This window comes from Culex quinquefasciatus, chromosome 3, assembly GCF_015732765.1.
Source record: "Culex quinquefasciatus strain JHB chromosome 3, VPISU_Cqui_1.0_pri_paternal, whole genome shotgun sequence".
Taxonomy (NCBI): Eukaryota; Metazoa; Arthropoda; class Insecta; order Diptera; family Culicidae; genus Culex; species Culex quinquefasciatus.
Window position 1 is genome coordinate 85,360,917 of NC_051863.1, and position 23,162 is coordinate 85,384,078.

The 23,162-nt window shown below is 38.9% G+C and overlaps 2 protein-coding genes and 1 long non-coding RNA gene across 5 annotated transcripts; 2 read left to right on the forward strand and 1 right to left on the reverse strand.

Moving 5' to 3' along the window:
• The first annotated feature begins 1,717 nt into the window (after window positions 1-1,717).
• On the forward strand, window positions 1,718-19,087 carry LOC6047963 (apoptosis-inducing factor 3). 3 transcript variants are annotated; one of them, XM_038266382.1, is made up of 3 exons: window positions 1,718-1,847; window positions 17,249-17,577; window positions 17,645-19,087. In XM_038266382.1, exons 2-3 carry the CDS (start codon window positions 17,338-17,340, stop codon window positions 18,941-18,943), a joined length of 1,539 nt encoding a protein of 512 aa, XP_038122310.1. In that variant the 5' UTR covers window positions 1,718-1,847; window positions 17,249-17,337; the 3' UTR covers window positions 18,944-19,087. The 3 variants fall into 3 exon arrangements, with proteins under 3 accessions (XP_038122310.1, XP_038122309.1, XP_038122308.1); XM_038266381.1 differs by lacking the exon at window positions 1,718-1,847 and adding an exon at window positions 3,973-4,354; XM_038266380.1 differs by lacking the exon at window positions 1,718-1,847 and adding an exon at window positions 16,991-17,178.
• Window positions 15,580-16,677, forward strand: LOC119770830. Its single transcript, XR_005279015.1, has 2 exons — window positions 15,580-16,247; window positions 16,344-16,677. It is a non-coding gene; the product is annotated as an uncharacterized LOC119770830 (long non-coding RNA).
• LOC6047962 (ribosomal protein 63, mitochondrial) lies at window positions 19,023-23,013 on the reverse strand. The gene is given in 3 exon segments (XM_001864909.2): window positions 19,023-19,249; window positions 19,251-19,280; window positions 22,743-23,013. Coding segments are annotated over 3 exon segments (315 nt in total). The 5' UTR covers window positions 22,914-23,013; the 3' UTR covers window positions 19,023-19,135.
• Window positions 23,014-23,162: the final 149 nt, after the last annotated feature.

Genomic DNA, 23,162 nt, shown 5'->3' on the forward strand with positions numbered 1-23,162 from the left:
ATAGAATAGATTTTTCGTTGGAATTTCGTACCAACCCGGAATTACGTCGTAGGAAAATCCGCCGGCTTCCGAACCGGTCCACGATTCACAAGTCAACCTATGAGGAATCGGAAAGGGCATAAAATTTCCGATCTTTTGATACCCATACATATAGGTTTTCTTTAAAACCTACGTTTTTAAATACCTGGGCAAAAAGTAAGTTTGATCCACGAGAACAATAATTACGAAATTCCATACATTTTTGGCAGGTTGCTCAAACGAAACCATAACAACGTTTTTGCTTAGGTATTTAAAAACGTGGGTTTTATAGAAAACCTGGATGTATGGGTATCAAAAGATCGGAAATTTTATGCCCTTTCTGATGCCACATAGGTTGACTTGTGAATTGTGGACCGGTTCAGATGCCGGCGGATTTTCCGACGACGTAATTCCGGGTTGGTACGAAATTCCAACGAAAAATCTATTCTATCGATACTAATACCCCCAAAACGGTGTTATACCCACTCCAAAATGTTTATTTAGCAATTCTATGGTAATATATTGACACTTATTTGAATTAAAAGTTTGCAAAATTAAGTTTAGATAAGTTTTATATAGAAATTTCCAGAGTTATATAAACTTTTATACTAAGTAGTTATTAAACTTTATATTCAATCCAAATTATTTTTTAATCAGTCAAGGGTGCCTATTTGAAGTTGGGAGACTGGATTTATGGTGATTTGTCAACAAATAACATTATTTGTGTTAATTTTTCGAAAGGTGTACAAACTTTTGCACTTTTTTATTTTCGTAATAGTATTTGTTATATAACTTTTATAGAAATCATCTTTTCATGAGCTTTTGTAGCAAAATGTTTGGCATGAGTTTCTGAATAAAACGTAGTACTAGGTTCCTGTCAAACTTTAAATTTTTTACATGTTTCATCACAAAATGTGCATAGTGCCCAAGGGGTGTAAATACTTTTTTTACATACTGTATCTTTCAGAATAAAGATTCACCCTTCTCTGTGCCAGATTTTGACAGATTTTTCACTTTCTGCCCATTTTAAACCATTTTTCGAATAACAATAATGATTCAGCATTTTTGAGGCCTTAAAATCAGTTAAACAATCAGAAATCTACAAACTTTTGCTTACTTTTACTTACTTTTACTGCTCGTACAACCTCCGGTCATGAGCTGTCTCCAGATGCGCTGCCACTGGACTTGGTCCTGGGCTGCTACTCTCCAATTCCGCTGCGGAACTCCCACACTTTCCAGATCTTCCTCCACTTGGTTTAACCCCGTTGCTGCTACGATACGCTCCGTGCGCTATGCGACGAAGTACTCAACGGCCCAAAGGAGATGCCGGAACGAGAACGTTTTGTTTTACCTATGGTACGTTCGTTTGATGGCTATAGTTCCACACTGAGTACCGCACTCAGAGCTGTCAAAGTGTTTGTTTGAAGAAACTCGCGCTAGTTCCGCACGAGTTTCGCCGCCATCTTGGAACCACAGAGTAATCCAGAGGGCGCACTGGCATTTGATTTATGGTTGCGTTACGCGGTACATCGTGGTACATCCCCCCTTCAGCAAAACTTTTGGTTGTCGTAACGCTCGAGGCAAACTGACATTTGAGCGTTACTTTTTTCAAGCGTTCAGATCTAAGAGCTCTTAGGTTCTGATGACTTTTCTGTAAGCTGTCAAATTTTTTCACATTTCCAAAATCAAAAATGTGATTTTTCTGATGGCTCTAAAATAAATCAAAAAGAATGCATGTGGTTAGTTCAGGGCGTTGGTTGTGTGTGCGAATATTTTGAAGAAGACTTCTGGAGCTGTTGCGGTTCACCAGTGCGTTGAAGTCGGAATAGGTATACAGTTTACTGTTGTGACCGTACGCTTTGTCGTGGACAAAAAGAGCAGATTGTCGAATTTACCAATTTAATATTTCTAATTAATTTCTTTGGGGAGTAACGGACCATACCAGAAAAATATGTGTCGATGAAAGATTTTTGCCTTTAGTTTGCTTTTAGTATACTTTAATTTATAATCCTCATACTGGGCTGAATTGAAGCATTGACCCAGTGCCTGCAGTTTCCACCGCTGGCGTTCATGGCCACCGGGTTGAAGTTCGGATAGGCTGTTTGGATGGAAGCAATCCAATCCAATCCAATTTAGCACAATTTCAGTCGACTATTTTGGTTTGGCTGAGCTGGTCTAACGGGGATTTATTGTAAACTCCAGCATTATGAGGAGAATTAATTGACCCCTTGGACGTACGGCTCCAACTGCTTAAAAGGTTCATCACGAAGATCCCAAAAACTTCACTTGAGGTGGTCGTCTTCAAACAGTTGCTAAAAGTTTACAGCTCCCCAAGTTCTTTTAAATGTTCTAAAGAACCATGCCATAGAGGAGAAAAGCAACTCGTGACAAAATTTTGAGGCTAGGAATTTTGACAGGTATGGTTTTCATAAAGTATTCGCCTCCTTTTCTCTCCCACAGCAAACTGGGGACAATGTTCCAATTTTTCCTCTTATAAAAGGAGAAAATTGTGACGTCAGAAATGAACTCAAATCACTCAAAGTTCATTTTGTGAGTGACTTTAACATTTTGGCCTAGTTTGACAGCTACCTCGTTCCCAGGTTTTCTGTGGGAGAGAAAAGGAGGCGAATACTTTATGAAAATCATACCTGTCAAAATTCCTAGCCTCAAAATTTTGTCGCGAGTTGCTTTTCTCCTCTATACATGCTCAGCACTTGTCAAAACAAACAAATCTATAAAAAAAACCCTGAGTTTACTTTGATGAAAATATTCATCAGGAAACATCAGGAAACGCATAACGCAGCTACGATACCAAAGGGTAGGCTCGTAACGCAGCCACAAAATTCGATGACTGTTGTCCGGACTGCTCCCTCTAGATTACTCTGTGGTAAAAAGGTTTAAAAAATCTAGCTTAACATTTGAAAAAGTCGTATGAAAACTTAAAATTGCGTTTTGACCGTGTCTGGACCAAATAGCATATGTCTGAAAATATTTTTATCGGATTCTTCGGAAAATTTCACATATCATATCAAAAAATTGACGATGTCGAACCGTACGTTTCCGAGATCCGATTTTTTTTTCAAAACAAAAACTGAGTTTTTCGACGCGCCGCGCGCAAAAACAAGAGAATGACTTTTTTCACTAAAACTGCGATAACTTTAAAATTTCAGCGATGACCTACAAATGTTTGGGTATCAAACTTATAGTAATTAAAAGATGCAACTTTGGTACTCAAACATGTATAGGTCATCGAATAAATTTTGAAGTTATCGCAGTTTTAGTGAAAAAAGTTGATTTTTTGCCACCTTAGCACGATGTAGAACACCCTAATGGCCAAACAAAAAATACGGCTCTAATTATTTTGGCCAAGGAACCCCAAGAATTTTTTTGAGCCCTATCGGAGATCTTTTTTTTGGTTTAAGCTCTTTTCAAATGGAATTGCTGTATATCTTTATCAACTTTTATGTCAAGTGGACATCAAATCACATAAATCGCACCGCTACAAGTTTCACAGAGATAGGAGTAGGGGTCTAGACTTTATACAATAGACGAATTCAGTTTGAAATGGCCGCTAGGTGACCAATGGTGTTAGAAATGACAGCTTCCATGTATTTGAATATGGGAGCTCAGGAAAACTCAATTTTTAAGCAATAAAATGATTATTTATGATAAGAGTATTGATTGATTAGGTGCACAAAATGTGTCTAGAATATTATTAAAATAAAAACTGTTCAAAAAATTTGCAATCGAGATAAGTACACCATTCGATTCAGCAGGAATTTTGGGCACCAAAATATATAGTTTTCATATGTTAAGTATTTTATTTTTAAAGAAAATTAACAAAAAGTATGAAAATCGAGACATTTAGTATGGGAGCTGTCAAATCTCTCACCATCAAAAAGCAGCGTTGAGCTTTCGCTGGATTTGTCTATACTCGCCAAGCTCAGTTATGTACGTCGCGCTGTCGGGTTAACGTCCTCGGTTTAATATGGTTCTGAGGCACAAAGTTTCCAGTATGACTGTTTGATAGATAGTCCGGAGATCCCATAATAAAAGTCGATTTTGATGTAATGGAATCGTCACGTCGTCGACCAAAATCTGCTCGCGACGATAAAACTTAAAGATTAGCGAAAAAACAAGGCACAATAAATAATCACTTGAACAGTCGGTTGAAAAGTGTGGCAATCGTTTGTGTGGTTCAGTTAATGTGGAGAGAGACACCGCTACGGAAAGTGAAAATAATCATTAATTCATTGTTCGCTGTGATTGGAAACTTTACCAAACATGGGGTGCACGTCATCGAAGCCAAAACCATCAGATGATAGTAATATAATTGGTGAGTTTAACTAAATATTTTATTCGTTACTGTTTCAACTGTGACTAGGCGAAAAGGTTGGTCCTTGAAGTGTTGGAATGCCAGGTGAAGGTCTTCTGTTAGATCTTATATAGTTGTCAAGCTGTTAAAGCAATATATCGACACTACCTTAGTCGTTTGTTTTGTTTCATGAGATGTAGGCTTGAGCTATAGGACTTAGCTGGTTTGCTAGTTGGCTGGTTGCAAAATCCAATGCTAGGCTATGTTGGTATGGTCTAAATACTTAACCTTGAAAATCAAAGCAGTGTGTAATGCTACAGTATGTACTAATACCTGAACAGTTTCATGTGATCCTCAGGTAGCGGCAATATCTGAGCGAATTTGTTTCAACGTGATTTTCATTTTTTCGATTGGAATTTATGTTGTGGATTTTGATATAGGAGCCTTAAGAAATAGGTTTAAATTTGATCAATTATTGATTGTTTGTAATTCACTGACCATTTCACATATTCTTTTTTTAAGTGTGTAAAATGCTTTGAATATTAAAATCAGATATATTGAAAAATCAGTTTACATAGTATTCCCAGTGGAATTTTAGATGAATATCGATTTGATTTGATGTGATAACCAACAGGGCCACAAGGATGACCTATGTAGCGGTTGCCTAGAATTACAGTTGCTCAGACTTAAAAGGAGCATCTTCAAATTACTGCCGTATGAAGGGAGCTGGTTGAACGCGAGCAAGCAAAATCACTCACGGTGTCCTCAGGGGAAGAGAATCTCCTTCCTAAAGTAACCTACAATAACTCCGAAAAAAAGTCTGACAAAGCTGAAAAACAGGGCTCGCACCTCGTTGGGGGCCTAAAAGGGCGCGGCAGGCAGCTGGAAACTGACAGAGGACAATAGATGTAATAATTAGACAATCCTAAAGAATTGTACAATTACTAAACTATTTTCCCCTTGTGACGTAGTTCTGATCTTCCACTATCCACTTCCAGTTTGCGCCATTACAGCATACTGTCCACTGCTCTGATGCTCTCTCCCCAATCCCCGGCTTTGGTTCCAACTACTATTCAAAAGGGAAATCATAGATGAGAAAAGGTCAATGCGGATGGAGAGCAAATCGAGCTCAAAAAATATATATATTTCTGTAAATTTACATTATTTATCATGTACCAAAAGGTATCATGATAAATGATGTATATTAACATTGGGTTCATTGGAAATTTACATTAGATTCATTGGAAATTTACATTAGTTTTGGAATTTACATTAGTTTTGAAATTTACACTAATTCTGATTGGCCAATGGGAATGAGAAGCTCGATTTGGATTGCAGTAGGAAAAAGGTGTGGCCTATGTTCTATTTTAAAATGATTGAAGCGGGCAGCAAAAGGAAATTATGACTTCAAAAAGTTGTTTCACAGGTAGGGGACGCTTTCTCGTCGACGGCCAAGTGGAATAACGCTGGACTGGAATCGAACGACGACGGGTAGGATGTTCGGTGTTACTGCTGCTACCCGCTGCCGACTGAGCCATCTTCGCATTTTATAAACGAGCGGCAAAAGCATCAATTTGTTCAGGTTGAGGCTCAGGCAGTGGGCCAGCGTGTGAGTGAGAGAGTGTGAGAGCGATAGAAAGAGAACCAGATATAACTATTTTTAGTTCGGGTAGTTTTGAAGTCAACGTTTGGCAGAAATACATTGGATATATGATTTACATTAAATAGGAATTTACAGGAAGCCGAACACGGGTAGGAATTCGTCAGATTTGAGTTTCCATGCTCAACGTTTCCATTATATTCATGATTTACATTAGATTTAGATTTACATTGGAGTAATTTCCATGACTTTTTACTCTTTACATCATATTTCAACATTACATTGAGTGAGTTTACATAAGAAACAGTAATTACGAGCTGTGTAAATTTACATATTTTTTTCTGTGTACACTTAAAAATGATCAGAAAAAAAAAATCAGAATCGTTCAAAACTGACATGGGACAATTACCCAAGTAACCACAAGCACTAAATTGAAGTATTAATTCAGTACTAAATCAGCACTGGAATGTTTTGAAGTAGTAAAGAAGCTTTGCGAATGCTTCAAAGTACCAAAACTTTGCAGCATTACAACTGGTATTAAATCACCATTTACGACCTTGAAAATGTGCTTCAAAGCATTTGATGTTTATCAACAAAGTAACCCATCGATACGGGAAACATTTCAACCAGGCACGCTCTAATTGACTTTAATCCTTCTCCCGTCATACCGTTCCAATAAGTGTGCGGGCTAAGGCGCATTTCCCCAAGTGTGCATCAATTTTATTTTTGCATGGACTGGGTTCAATTCCCGCGGATTGAAGTGTTTTTTGTTTGTCTGTTTTTTTTTTTTTTTTTGGGAAACTGCAGCCTGTAATGAAGCCAAATTTTTCAAAACATATTCCCATAGCACAAAGGACATTATCAAAAGTTCTCTGATAAATTGAATGACTTTTCTCACAAGCAAAAAGCTGCTTTCCGGAAGTCTGATACACTTTGTGAAATTTTGCCAACCGTGGACCTAGCACTCCTCGGAAAAGCAGTTCCCGTTAGCCGTTAGCCAGTGCTTGTCCCTTTTAACCCGTAATTAATTGTACTGCACTTGACTGGATGGCCGCAATTTGCTGAGTGATAATCGATAATTTCCGTCCAACGAAATGACAACGGAAACTCGAAACAGCAGAAAGAAAGTCTTAATTAATGTTCGATGCATCAACCACATCGATTAAAACTTTCAAAACAAACACCCATTTCAGAATACATCAGTTGGCTGGCGCGCATCCTGGAGGTCGACGAGAAAAATGCAAGAATAACATCAAAGTATCACACTCGCACATGAAATGGAACAGGAAAAAAAAACAAAGGAGGCCCACCACCAAGTGTGAGTGGAGCAGCTGTTTTTTTCCCCCAGCCTTGACGTCGATAAAGCAGTTTGTTTTTGTTCGAGCTTTCGGCGAAGCATTAAACCGGCATCACTGTGCGCCACTTGAAATATTTCTCAAGGGAAAAGTGCTGATTAAATGTTTTGAAGCATTATTTGCTGGTATTAAATACCAATATAATGCTGATTTAATGCTGCTATTTAGTGCTTCGCGGTTACTTGGGTATGCGTAGGCAGTACAATAAACCCTAGTAAAGTAAACCATACTTTAAAAAGGAAATATGGACTGTAGTTCTTTAAGATCCACACAGATCTACACTATAGAGGATTTGCAGCAAAGCTAAAAGACACATGTCGCCACCTATGAACAAATAGCTTAAACCTATGATTTTTTGAAAAAATGTGTTTTTTCCTCCATAATCAACATTTTTACAAAAATTATGCCGGATTCGGATGAGAAAAATTATTTCCAACAATTTGGTGTACAACTTTCCAAAATTTGTTTGATTTTTTTATGAGAAAACTGTAAATTTATAAAAAGATAGTAATTTGGACTATTTGGCAATAAAGTCTGTCAAAAATCAATAAAAATGATTGAATATACGTTAACACATCTGTTATCAACTATATAACTGTATATTTCATTGATATATACGAGGAAACTAATTTTTTCGTGTTCCAAAACATGTTTTTTAAAGAAAAAGGTCACAAATTTTTGCGCGCCCAAAAATTGATGTTCATTATTTTTAAGCAAAAAATTTTTCTCGTCTTTTGCAACCAGTTTCATTAAGATTGATGCAGGGAATCATGAGAAATAAGCAATTTTGTTCTTCAATACAGCAGAAAGAAATACGATTTTTGGCAAGTAACCTCATTTTGGCGCCACCTACATTTGAGCAGTTCTCTAGGATTTCGGTCATTCAATTTTTTTTGTATTTTTTAATCCGACTGAAACTTTTTTGGTGCCTTCGGTATGCCCAAAGAAGCCATTTTGCATCATTAGTTTGTCCATATAATTTTCCATACAAATTTGGCAGCTGTCCATACAAAAATGATGTATGAAAATTCAAAAATCTGTATCTTTTGAAGGAATTTTTTGATCGATTTGGTGTCTTCGGCAAAGTTGTAGGTATGGATACGGACTACACTGCAAAAAAATAATACACGGTAAAAAAAATTTGGTGATTTTTTTATTTAACTTTATATCACTAAAACTTGATTTACAAAAAAACACTATTTTTTAATTTTTTTTATTTTTTGATATGTTTTAGAGGACATAAAATGCCAACTTTTCAGAAATTTCCAGGTTGTGCAAAAAATCATTGACCGAGTTATGAATTTTTTAATCAATACTGATTTTTCAAAAATCGAAATTTTGCTCGTAAAAATTTTTCAACTTCATTTTTCGATGTAAAATCAAATTTGCAAAAAAAAAAGTACTTTAGTGAAATTTTGATAAAGTGCACCGTTTTCAAGTTAAAGCCATATTTAAGTGACTTTTTGAAAATAGTCGCAGTTTTTCATTTTTTTAAATTAGTGCACATGTTTGCCCAGTTTTGAAAAAAATATTTTTGAAAAGCTGAGAAAATTCTCTATATTTTGCTTATTCGGACTTTGTTGATACGACCTTTAGTTGCTGAGATATTGCAATGCAAAGGTTTAAAAACAGGAAAATTTATGTTTTCTAAGTTTCACCCAAACAACCCACCATTTTCTATCTTCAATATCTTAGCAATTTATGGTCCGATTTTCAATGTTAATATATGAAACATTTGTGAAATTTTCCGATCTTTTCGAAAAAAAATATTTTCGGAATTTTCAAATCAAGACTAACATTTTAAAAAGGCCAAACATTCAATATTACGCCCTTTTAAAATGTTAGTCTTGATTTGAAAATTCCGAAAATATTTTTTTCAAAAAGATCGGAAAATTTCACAATTGTTTCATACATTAACATTGAAAATCGGACCATTAATTGCTGAGATATTGACGATAAAAAATGGTAGGTTGCTTGGGTGAAACTTAGAAAACATCAATTTTCCTGTTTTTAAACCTTTGCATTGCAATATCTCAGCAACTAAAGGTCGTATCAACAAAGTCCGAATAAGCAAAATAAAGAGAATTTTCTCAGCTTTTCAAAAATATTTTTTTCAAAACTGGGCAAACATGTGCACTAATTTAAAAAAATGAAAAACTGCGACTATTTTCTAAAAAGTCACTTAAATATGGCTTTAACTTGAAAACGGTGCACTTTATCAAAATTTCACTAAAGTACTTTTTTTTTTCAAATTTGATTTTACATCGAAAATGAAGTTGAAAAATTTTTACGAGCAAAATTTCGATTTTTTGAAAAAATCAGTATTGATAAAAAAATTCATAACTCGGTCAAGGATTTTTTGCACAACCTGGAAATTTCTGAAAAGTTGGCATTTTATGTCCTCTAAAACATATCAAAAAATAAAAAAAATTAAAAAATAGTGTTTTTTTGTAAATCAAGTTTTAGTGATATAAAGTTAAATAAAAAAATCACCAAATTTTTTTTACCGTGTATTATTTTTTTCCGGTGTAGTCCGTATCCATACCTATAACTTTGCCGAAGACACCAAATCGATCAAAAAATTCCTTCAAAAGATACAGATTTTTGAATTTTCATACATCATTTTTGTATGGACAGCTGCCAAATTTGTATGGAAAATTATATGGACAAACTAATGATGCAAAATGGCTTCTTTGGGCATACCGAAGGCACCAAAAAAGTTTCAGTCGGATTAAAAAATACAAAAATTAAAATTGCAGAAAAAAGACCGATTTCGTAGAGAATTGCTCATTTGAAACACAGTCGTGCTGCAAAACCTCAATATGAGTTTGGCACTGTAAACATTCTTCAGTGCATGTGATATTAGGGTGTAATATGGCTGTATGAAAAAAAAGTTGTCCAAAATTGGTGGGCACAGCAATTTTAAAGTTCCTTATGGGTCCACTGGACTCACAATCCAGGGGTCGCCGGTTCGAATCCCGCGGCGGGCGCTCTAAAACTCTAAATATGGGTATTCGGCGCCGTCGCTCCGTGCCATACTTTCATACACTTACGAGCCCAGGGCGGCGAAGTCCTTGTAGATGAAAGGTGGACACTAGTAGTTGGTACTAGCTGTACTGCCCATGTTTGCATGAATGTCCCATATGCAAAAACAGCAAGCTAAGGAAAACGCAATACAAATTTGTCCCATAACTTTTGATAGGGTTGTCAGATCGACAATCTATTGAACTCGTTGGAAAGGTCTTTTGATTACCTATCCAACGCCAAGTCGCATGATATACCCGGGCAACGAAATATATGAGAACCGGCCTCTAAAAAGTTCATAAATAACTCTTAAGTGCTTATATCTTTTGATAGGGTCGTCAGATCTTCAATAATTTGAACTCGTTGTGTTCGGTGTTTACCGAAGAAACCCCACACTGCTGACAGTTGACAGCAGAACAAGTTCGAACGTCGAAGAGTAAAGACGCAACATCAGCAGCAGAAGAAAAGTGAAGTTAGGGTATTTTAACCATTAGTGGACCCCCTAGTAGAGCCGAAGCAAATTTTTCACAAATTTTCAATATTTTAAGCACTTTTTCATAACTCTTTGTACAAAACATTGAAAACTGAAGTCTTTTGAACAATTTTGACTATTTCTTTCATCAGTTTATTTGTTTTTGAGCAGCACTTAATCCACCGATGGTGGTTGCACTATGGTACATTGGGTGGCCATGTTTCAAAAAAGTGACCTTCTCCAAATATTTTTTGGTATTTTTTTCTCGAAAGTAAACATTCTAACTAAGAAAAATCCAAATTTTCAAAGCTCTAAGTTTGTTCATTACGGAGATACGCAAGCTGAAAGTCAAAAAATGGAGTAAAAAACAAGCGTTTTCGTAAAAAAGGCTGATTGTTTAATTTTAACATAGCTCAGCCATTTTAAATGTTTTATTAGGACAAATATACATCGTTGGAAAGGTAATGAGATAAGCTTTGAAACTATTAATAGATAAAATGTTGTTTCCAAACCAAAAACTGAAGTTTTCATCGAATAATTGGAGCATTTTTTTTGACAAGTCATATTTTTTTGTGTTTGTTAATCGAGTACTTTTTTTGCTAACCGATGCTAAACATGAAACTAAGATCACTTGAAAGATTGGATTATAATCTAACATTGCTGAAATTTCCAGCCTGCGATTTTTTGCGTTTTCGGAGATATGCCATTTTGAACATTTACGTTTTATCAAAATTTGCTGCAATCTACATATGCGCCCGTTTATTTCACTTGCTTTGCTACCTACTTCGTGGGCATCGTCGCTTCAAAAATCAATACCTGGTTTCAAGAAGTTCGAAATGACTTTATTGGAATTTTCTGTTGCCTACATTTAAAATTGAGTACCTTAGTCAAAATAAGGTAATCGTACCGAAGTTTCTCAAGCGAAACTGGAGAATCTCAGTTTGATACCGAAAAAAGTATTCAGCAAAATGTTGACTTAGCATGATGAATTTCTGCGATCAATCCATGAAACTGATCCACATTTAAGTTCTATGTTGGTTAGTACAAAACATCATAAAAGTACCATTAACATATCCTGAAGCTGTCACAAACTCTATAATCAAATGAATTTTAAGAATATGGTTTGTATTTTATCGTTTTACTTCATAATTAATATTGTGGATAAAATTAATTTTTCTGTTATTTGATTTAATAATTAAAATATTCGCAATTTATGCCCATAAGGGTGGGAGGGGGGGGGGGTGGTCTCAAGTTATACGGCATGGACTCACAAAAAGAAACACACAACAGGAAATAATAAATATTTGACTTAAAATGAATTTATTACGCTTAACAAAAATTTGTTGGTGGGGAGGAGGAGAGGGGGTGAAAGAAAGAGGAGGGAGGGTTGTGCCCTTAAAGTGGGGTGGGAGCTTATCCATAATTTAATAATATAAACTTGCAATATAATATATATGCAATTCTGTTTCACTTGCAAATGTATGAAAAGACTATTTATTATAAACAATCAACTATTGAAAAACATGAAAAGTCATAAAAATCGACGTATATCATTTCAATACCATACAATTACCTAAATTTGTATCAAAAAAACATTTAAAAAGCAAAACAATAATTTGGCCGCCTGTTTGTATGGAGATGGCCCATAGTGGGTTGGTGCCTTCCTCACAATTATGTACATATTTGTTTCTGTAGTAAGAATGTCAAACCTACAAATTTTATCTAAATTTTACTTCTTACAACATATCTAGGGGAACAGCATCTAATTCCAGCGTGCCTCTAATGTTGGCAGGTCAGAACTTTGACATGCAATTAAAGCTGAATAAAAGCGTTTTCAACTGAAATCGAGTGATAAATAGCTCAATAAGAAGTGAGCAAGCAAGTTTCTACCAAAAGTTTTGCAAAATTAGTTGTTTAAATAGTGAAAATCAGCATATTGGATGGAGTTAGGAGCGAGAGCTTAACCTGCCAAAGATACGAGAATTTCCCCTACATGGAGTATGGGGTCTAGAATCCCAAAAATCATTGGATGTATTATTAGAACAACACCTGGGTGCTGAATAGTGGTTCGCAAAAAGAGCCTCAATTTTGAACTGTCAACGTGGAACCAATTTACTGTTTGAAAAATGAAAGAAGTGGCAAGTATTGTAATCGATCTATGATTTATTTTGTCAGGAATAAAAAAGTGAGTGCATCGAGCTTTTGAGGTATTCGAAGTCAACACAGTTTATGACCTGGGTGCAGAATAGTGGTCCGCAAAGCGGCCTCAATTTAGAACTGTCAAAGCGGAACCAATTTACTGTTTGAAAAATGATACCAAGAAGTGACAAGTATTGTAATCGATCTATGATTTATTTTGTCAGGAATAAAAAAGTCGAGGGCGTCGAGCTTTTGAGGTACCGTAATCTGGGGTGAATCGGGACTACAGTCTGAATAGGGACAGCAGTTTTTAATGCACTTAAAACTTTTAAATTTGGAAATGGATACACACATTTTGTTGGCCTGAGTCTGTTCTAACCGAAACCAACCAGAAAAATCAAATTATTGTGCTCCAACATGGTTAAAACTGCTGTCCCAATTCGCCCCATGTGTCCCGATTGACCCCAGTTTACGGTATTCGAAGTCAACACAGTTTATGACGAGGGTTGGAATCGAGATTGGCATAATTTGTCACTAACATTTAAATAATCGCTATGTCTCACGCAAAACCTATGTTCATGACGTTTTTTGAAATGTTAGCGATGAGTTATCAATAACTATGAATGGCACCAGCTAAATAATATTGAATAAACTTACTCCGATATTATCACTGCGCTTCAATGCTACAAAATCACGGAACTCCCATTCGGTTGCTCTTCAGATTCATAAAATTCCACCCACTTCTGACGCGATTGTTCGTCTCGTGGAAAACAAAGAAGGACTCTTTTGGCCGCCCATCGCTTAGTATACGAACAAAAAAGCACAAAGCACTTACATTTTTAGCGAAAACTTTAAAATCAACAGATCCAAAATGTTTCAAAACAAGTCACTTCAGCAACAAAAAATATGTCACGCTTGAGCTTGAACATAGCCTCCTACTTTGTTTATGTTTATAGCTGTAGCGCAGTTGTATTAATGAGGAGCAGTGGGGATCATTCGGAAATCACGTTACGTATTCTGTCTTTTCAGCACCCAGGTATAACCCAAGGCTGTATATCAAAGGTACTCGTCATCTTGCTTTGCATTAGTGTGAGTGCATGACTCCGTGCCACTAAAACCAAAACAATAACAAACGAAACAAAGGACCGTGCCAGGAAAACCAAAACATAAACAATGTCAATGTCAGTGGAGTGAGAGAGTCAGAGATAGCGATTTTGACAACCGCACTACTACACACTCAATCGCGAGTACCTTAGGTAGAAAGCCATGGGTATAACCTACTCCCCACTGCTCCTCACTAATACAACTGCGCTACAGCTATAAACATACACGCAGAAAAATGTTTTGTAGAATCAGCCTGTACGAGGTTTGTTTCAACAAAAATTTTGTTGAATATAATCAACGCAGATTTTGCGTTGAAACAAACCTTGATTTTCTCAATTCCACAAAAATCTTTTGTTGTTTTGAAAAAGTTGCTTTGCACAGCAAAAAATCCGATGGTAAAATCGCATGCAAAAGCATGCACATCACCTTCGTCAAAATAAACACTTAATATTACACACTGCATGTACAACTTTTGCAAACACAAAAAATAGTTGCAACCGACGGGATTCAAACCCAGCACCAACAGTAAGGACTGGCGCCTTAGCCCACTCGGCCATCAAACCGATGAAAAGCTGTAAGGATAAACGCATATATGAGCTTGACATTTCGGTCAAGTAGGTTTCCCATACTGATGGGCTACATATTTCAGGGTGTAATATTACACAGAATTTCATAAAATAATGCAAAATTTATTTTACACCGAGGCCTTTTACACGCAGCTGGATTACTACTTTATTTGCTGTGTGACGTTTAGCGTTGATTCAACAAAAATCTTGATTTTCAAATCAACAAAATGTTTTGTTGATTCAAATATTCCTTATTTTTCTGCGTGTAAACAAAGTAGGAGGCTATAGAGTTATCTAAGCCAAATCTCACGCACACTAGCTTACCATTTGTTTTTGCTGGCGACCACAAATTTTAACCTAAAAATCCATCGTGTACGTACACGCAATACATGCGCACGTAGATAGGTCTATGTTCAAGCTCAAGCTCTGGCATGTAAATTTCATGTGGAATGCACTTGATAAATTTCATCGCGCGACCTTGTTAATCCAAGTGAAAAACACGTTAGTTTGACTGTAATCTCACATGAATTTACAATGCTTGGCTCATGAAATTGCAATGATTTTGTAGTACGATTCAAATGGTTTCCAGTGATATTCATGTGCGTTATAAATTTAGTTGTATTTTCTTTATGTTTTGAAAAACTTTTTACACAGTTTCGTTTACAAATAAAATTTATTAAACAAATGCAATACATTTTTAAAACACGTACAAAACACTAGATTATTATCACAACATTCTAAATGGCCACTTATACGATGCGTCGGGAAGTGTGGTTGCTATTCCGTGACTGCGCTGGGACCGTAGCACTTGACGGCGGCCCTTGGGACTGTTACCGAAAAAAGTTCGCAACAGCACAGTCGGATGAAAGAATACCGAATTTTTCAGTGAAATTCCGGATCACCGGATCAGGAATGGAATCCGAAGCCGGCTGCATGGCTGAAGCAGGATTTTCTGGAAAAAAAATCGACGCAACATAATTATTTAGTACCTATACTGATTCTTTTATTATACTCACCAAGAACTATAAGGTAATTTTAATCAAAATCTTTTATCAAATCGACATTTTATAGCAAAAAGAAAATTTTCAACCACCATCGTCTGTGGCCATCTTACAAATGATGTAGAGTTTATCCCCAAACGCATTCAAAAACCAAAACATTTCGATCTCACGTGGTTTTCACTTCGAAATCAAGGGATAAGTCAAATGGGGCAAAACGAAGTGCAATTCATTTGAATCTCACGTGAACACCATACGAAAAAAAAGGATTTTGCTCTAGCGATCAGCTGGTTTCAAATGATTTTAATACCGATTTAACATGCAAAGCATGTTGGGGTCACAGGAAAATCATGTGAATTTATCGTGAATATTTTTGTTGAGGTTCACGTGGAAAAACACATGATTTTGCTATGTTGGTTTCTTTCAGTGAACATGATCCATACTTTTTTCATTGGATTTTCATGTATGATTCACGTGGAATGCACTTCGATTCGCCCCAACGGCCAAATAATATGATATTCAAGTGTAAATCACGTTCGATTTGCATGTTTTGATTTTGATACCGAAGTGAAAACCCTTAGTTTAATCTAGAAAAGAAAGATGGCGAGAATGAAGAAAGCAGTGCAAGTCGCCAAAGATAATTTCCTGAATTTTTGGTAAGTAAAATTATTCAAAAGAGCTTTGATGGATTGTAGTGTTCAAGTTTTTTTAATATTTTTACTTAATCTTTAAAAAATATCTTTTTTTTTCAGAAAATTTACGAAGCGGAAAACATAAGCTCCCGTGCTACATCTCTATATACCCGGATGATAGCGTTGCTTATGGTCAAAGCGGATTGTTTAAGGAGCGGGAGCAGATCCAGATTATTCTTTTTTCGGACGGTGCATTATTCGGTGGCTCACAAAGCCTTTTAGCCTGCTGCAAGAGTCACGAAATTCCGCCATGAAAAACGCCCTCTGATTGCTAGTATTTTTATTTTTTTCGCGTGATGAAGATCGCGTTTATTTTTTTAAGTTGCAGAATAGTGTGTAAATTCCAAATCGGTGATGTGAATTTACTGAAATAAAGAAAACATTACCACGAAAACAAAAACAAGCTGTTTCATACTTTTTTCACGTGATTATCATAGGAAAATTGATCGAGTAATACTACAAACTCATATAACTTTCATAAGCGCAGCATGGCAAAATCAAGTGAATCGTCACGTCAAGTTCACGTGTTTTGCAGTTGGATAAAGCATGCCGCACGATACAAATTTTCAAGTTATTTACACTTGACATTCACATGCTTAGTCGTATGGGGCAGATCTTGGGGCAGATTCATGTGCAAAACATGTGATATTGCTATGTGCTTTTCTTTCAGTGCAGAACATTAATTTTCGAACCAGGCCACGCGTGAAAGGAAAACCAGTTTTGTGGCATCAGCGCGATTTGATTGTTTCCATGGCGACTATTGTCATTACGACGTCGCTCATGCGTCACTCAGTCGCCTTTTATGCCTCGACAAGAAGGCCACGATTATTGCTGCCGCAATCACTCATCCCACCTGTTCCACTGAATTTTGCCCCAAGAATGATGTCATTTTTGTGTAATTTTTATGCAATTTCGGATTTTCCCGTGTTTTTTATTTACTTATTATTTTTCTCACTTTCTTACAGCTAAAGTGACCGGAAGTACGGCGGTGTCGGAAGACGATGACGTGGTGGAGGGTTTTGTGTGCAACGAGGCCGATATAGGCGAAAACGAGATGAAAGCCTTCGAGATGGACGGTGGCAAGGTGCTGCTGGTCAAACAAAAGGGTCAACTTTCGGCAATAGGAAACAGGTGCTCACACTATGGCGCCATGCTAAACAATGGGGCCCTTGGAGACGGGCGGGTGAGATGTCCGTGGCATGGGGCTTGCTTCAACGTTCTGACGGGAGACATTGAGGATTTCCCCGGACAGGACTCGCTGCCGTGCTTCAAGGTCACCGTGGAAAATGGGAAGGTAAGGCTTGATGGATCTATATTGTGCGATTGTATATGACTTGTTAACCGGAAACCCTTTTAAACAGGTTAAAGTCCGTGCTAAGCGGTCAGAGCTGCAGTCCGGGAAGCGAACCAGATCGATGGTGCGAAAGACTAACGACGATGAGCGTACATTTGTGGTGGTTGGAGGCGGTCCTAGCGGAGCCATCTGTGCCGAAACTCTTAGACAGGAAGGTTTCACGGGTCGGGTGGTTATGATTAACAAGGAACCATGCTTACCCTACGATCGGATCTTGGTCAGCAAAACGATGGATTTTGAGCTACAGAAAAAGCTGCTTCGAGATGAGAAATTCTACGAACAAAACGAAATTGAAACAATGACCAGTACGGAGGTCACGGCTGTAAACAGTAAAGATCGAGAGCTTTCTTTGAGTAATGGTTATAAGATTAGGTATGATAAAATTTACATTGCTACCGGATCGAAGCCAAGGAAGCCTGCCATCGATGGAGTTGACCTGCCCAGCGTTTATGTACTGCGTTCGAATGATGATGCCAAGGCCGTCAACGCTGAGCTGGGTCCGGATAAGCACGTGGTCGTCCTGGGTGTTAGCTTCATCGGACTTGAGGCGGCCGCGTATTGTGTCAACAAGGTCGCGAAAGTCACTGTTATCGGTAGGGGATCTGTTCCGTTGAAGGAATCTTTCGGACAAGAAGTTGGTGCTAGAGTTATGGAAATGTTCAAAGAGAAGGGAGTCGAGTTTGTGATGAACTCTGGAATAAAACGGTGCATCGGTGATGACGATAAAAAGCTAACCTCGGTTGAATTGATGGATGAAACAATTGTTAAGGCGGACATATGCATAATGGGCGTTGGATCAACACTGTATACTTCGTTTTTGGAGAATTCTGGGATTGAGCTGAACCAGAATGGTTCCATCGATACTAACCAGTATTTGGAATCTAATGTAGCTGGAATCTACGTTGGAGGTGACATCGCCAACGCTCCCGTCTACTGCAATAACAACGAGCTGGCCACGATTGGCCACTACCCGCTAGCTCAGTATCATGGCAAGATAGCCGCTTTAAACATGGTCGGAAAGCAAACCGAGCTGAAAGCAGTTCCCTACTTTTGGACCATGCTGTTTGGCAAAGGATTCCGCTACACCGGTTACGGAATGCCTCACGAGACCATCATCGAAGGTGACCTCAAGCAGCTATCGTTTGTTGCATTCTACCTGGACGCTGAGCGAAAGGTTATCGGAATGGCATCCTGCGGCCGAGATCCCGTAGTGTCCCAATTTGCCGAGTTCCTTTCCCAAGGCAAAACTCTTCACGCCGATCAACTCAGCCCGGATCCGTTCGCTTGGACAAAAGCAAGCGCTTAAACCTATGTCTAAACCAAGATTCCAGGATGCGTGGCCTCAGTATTACCTTCTTTTGTTCCATTTAGAAAATAATTGTTGATTTCATTGTTAAATACTCTTTTTGACTTGTATTTATTTGCTATGTACAGTATACGAACGCTAAAATGCCTGTTGCTTAATTTACTACTCAAGTGAACATCCCGTTCCGTCCCTCTAGTCCCAGATATTTCGGATGTTCAAGTGACCGAGCCGGTCGGCAATCGACACGTGTGGTTTCATCTTAAGCTGATTCTCGCGCCACTTGTTCAGTGTTTGCTGCTTTTTTGCCCAGCTCCTTGGCATGACCGGAGGATTGTTCCTGTCGCGGGAAAAAACGTTTGAAATTTAATTGTTATGAAATGTTAAGCTTGTTGTAGACATTTGAATGAATTTTGATTAGTAATGGTAAATTATATAGCCATCAAAGAAAAATGTCAGAAGCCAACTTTTGATTTCTTATCAGAGTGTGGAAAATGTTCTCTGTATTGAGGTGAAATTTTCTACGTGTGTTAATTTAAAATCATGGCTTGATTCACCAAATCTAATAGAGTTATCTACGTGCGCATGTATTGCGTGTACGTACACGAAAAAGATTGAGGTTAAATTTTGTAACCCCCCCACTCCCCCCCCCCCCCCCCCCCCCTAAATCTATAGAGTTGACTACGTGCGCATGTATTGCGTGTTTGTACACGAAGGGATTTTAGTTTAAAATTTGTACCCGCCAGCAAAAACAAATGGTAAGCTAGTGTGCGTGAGATCGGGCTTAGATAGCTCTACAGAGTTATCTAAGCCCGCTCTCACGCACACTAGAACGCCATTTGTTTTGCTGGCGGGTACAAAATTTGACCTCAATCTTTTTCGAATACGTACACGCAATAAATGCGCACGTAGATTACTCTATAGAGCTATCTAAGCCCGCTCTCACGCACACTAGCGCACCATTTGTTTTGCTGACCGGTACAAAATTTAACCACACTTTTTTTCGTGTACGTACACGCAATACATACGCAAGTAGATAACTCTATTTTGGTTCAACTTTGTGATACATTTTTTTTCTGATTGAGTATTAAGCCACTTAATCCTGATTACGAGAACTATTGTAGCGTGTTACCCATTTTTACTGTTATTAAGCATTTCCAGATCTATAACACAGTCCCTATTGAGAAGGAAAGTGCTGTTGCATCCAGATGCTGTAAACTCCTTTCCTTGTGCCTTGTGCGCTATGTATCGCTAGAACCGCGGTGACATTTTTTTGTGTCATTTTTCAAGCTCTTCCCAGCAGCTATTATTTGCCGCGCGGGGTCTTGTAAAGACATTTGTCTTTTTTTTTTTTTTCTTCACAACTTATTTTTATTAGGTCCTTTTAGGTGCTAAGACCAGGTTAGGACCGAGGATCAAAAGAACAACAAAAAATAAATAATAATAATAAAAAAAACCGTAACTGAATTAGATGATCATTTCCTCGTGCCATGTGTCAGCAAGTGTGCGATCACATCAATCTGTTCCTCGGGTGTCTTGCACTGGCGCAAGCGAACTCTGTATTCCCGGTAAATGGCCCACAGCTCCGACTCGCTGTACAGCTTCCGTTCACCTTGTTGCTCCTTCGGGGTTGCACCGGCGTCGGCGCCAGTATTTCCTTGACTTCTTCCTGCGGGACGAGGATGTTTATCGACATTTGTCTTTTGTGGTGCTATATTTGCGGTGTTCCCTTTGCTCTGATCTGGACAATGCGACGGGACTGCAGTGCAATACCGATCGGCTGGGCATTATTTACATGCGAAGACACGAGGAAAGTATTTTGGGAAAGAGGCGCAAAGGAATATCCCAAGATCGGACTCAGTCGCCAGCCAGCGACAAGTTAAGACGTGTTTTGCTCGTGTTGTCATCTCGCGTGCTTGGAAGTTTTTGACAGATGGAGGTGGAGGAATCCTCCGAGGAGGAAGATTTTCGTCCCGTCCACGGGAATCGGAAGCGGAAGAAGTCCAGCGAGGTCACTGGAATCGGCATCGAAGGAGAAAAAGTTGAGAAGACCCTGCTCAACAACAACAAGTTCAGCCCGCTAGCGGATAACAAAAACAACAACAATGCCAGCCCAGCAGGAGGAGAGGACGCCCCGGCGGTTCCACCACCCGGCCAGTCGGCAGGTAAACAAAAGCAACCACCTTTGGTGGTGAAGAACACCACGGATTTTTACTAGCTCGTGGCGATAGTGGAAAGTTGTAAATTAGGTTTCAAACCGATTTACAAACTAACCCGATTTGGAACCAAGGTGACCTGCTTCTCTGTCAAAGATTTTGACAAGTTGCAAGAGCTACTCAAGAAGAAGAAAGTGGAATTCTACACCCACGATCGGCGGAGCGAACGAAATCATCGGGTGGTTCTTCGTGGTTTTCCTGATGAACTGAAACCGGACGAGGTCAAGTACCTGCTGAAGAGGGATCTCAAGCTGGACGCGCTGGAGGTGCATATCATCAAGCGGAAGGAAAAGTCCACCGTGGAAGAAACTCCGTACATTGTGGTCTTCCCAAGGGATACACCAATCTGAAGAAGCTCTCTGCAATGAAAGTTGTGGCAAGCACTATCATCCGGTGGAGGCCTACCGGAACAAGCGGCCGAACGTGACCCAGTGCAGGAACTGCTTGCAGCTGGGCCATGGAACCAGGAACTGTCACTTGAAAGGCAGGTGCAACAACTGTGGGGGTCCCCACAAGACGGACGAGTGCAAAGTCCAAGAAGCCGAGCCGAAGCGGTGTGCCAACTGCTCTGGAGCCCACGAAGCCACAGACCGCAGCTGCCCTAAGCGTGCGGACTTCATCCGGAGGCGCCAGCAGGCGTCGAAACCGAAACCGCCGGCAGGGAAGGCGGAGAAGCAGAGTCCAGCAGTTCCGGCGTTTACGCCGGCGGAGTTGCCTCCGCTGCCGGGCGCAGCTCCGGATGGAAAATCCAAGGATCGCCCTCGTCCCGCAGGAAGCAGCCAAGGTGGCCCCCGAGACGGTGGAGCCACGGAGAAGGAAGCCGGGGAGGTACTCTACAGTTCGGCTGAGCTGTGGGGGATTTTCTCCGAGTACATCGGCAGGTTCAAGACCTGCAAGACCCGCTTGGACCAAGTAACCCTCGTCAGTTACATGATCTCCAAGTATGGAATTTAAGGAGTTTTTTTTTGTTATTATATATTGTTTTACTGATCCTCGGTCCCAACCTGGTCACAGCACCTAAAAGGACCTAATAAAAATAAGCTAAGAAAAAAAAAAGTATCCCAAGATCGATCACATGCTTGAAGAGCACGTGAAGCAACCGTTTAATACTCATGCGGTTGCTGCTACCTCTGAACTTAAACCTAAGGCTGCCACCCTGAGAAGAACCCATGACATTCCGCTTATGAGGCGAAACTCGTAACCATTCGGCCACAGAAGGTTGGCTTGGTGATACATACTTCCTTTTTTAGACTATGCTTAAACCGACATTCTCGATTTTCAAAAATGCGCTCAAAACGCACATTCAAGAGTGAACTTTGTTTGACTTGGATCAAATGTAAATTTCCGGATAGTTGCTTTCTTGACCTAATATCTGGAGCAACATTTGAAAGGGCGGTACGACATTACTCTTACGGCATTTCAATACACGCGTTTAAATGGGACGAAAGGCCGTAACAGCAATGTCGTACCGCCCCTTTCAAATGTTGCTCCAGATATATAGCCCACACTGACATGTTGCCGTAGCCAATAAAACAACAAATTATAAATTCAAAAAATACCATTAACAAAATCTAAACTTCACTCACCGGCATAAGATAAGGTTTCAGCAGCAGCGACATGTTTCGCTCGGTTTGCTCGTAATCGCGCCGCAGAGATTCGACGGACCGCGGGGTCACGCGCTTCACCAACCGGTACTTGCCGCGAAAGATGTGGCCGTTGACACTCTTTTTGAAGAATTGTACCAAAGTTAGCTGCATTTTGAATTTCTTTCTTTGAAAAGAAAAAAATAATTTCAGAAACACTCGTGTTTTGCCGTTGAACGAACTCGAGAATAATAATTATTTGACAACTCGCGCACTTGTCAGGGATGCCAGCTAGTGTCAAAAACCTCTTCGTGAAAAAAGTTTGCAAAACTTATGTCCAACTCAAACAACGAGTACCCAGTGACTGGGTACTGGGTCCCAGTCAACTCAATCGGAATCGGTTGTTGCGTTTGAAACAAAATA

Coding starts and splice junctions, on each gene's coding strand:
- LOC6047963 (XM_038266380.1), top strand. CDS start 17,034: ATGGCGACTATTGTCATTACGACGTCGCTCATGCGTCACTCAGTCGCC. Junction 17,179..17,248: donor AAGAATGATGTCATTTTTGT/GTAATTTTTATG, acceptor ACTTTCTTACAG/CTAAAGTGACCGGAAGTACG. Junction 17,578..17,644: donor TCACCGTGGAAAATGGGAAG/GTAAGGCTTGAT, acceptor CCTTTTAAACAG/GTTAAAGTCCGTGCTAAGCG.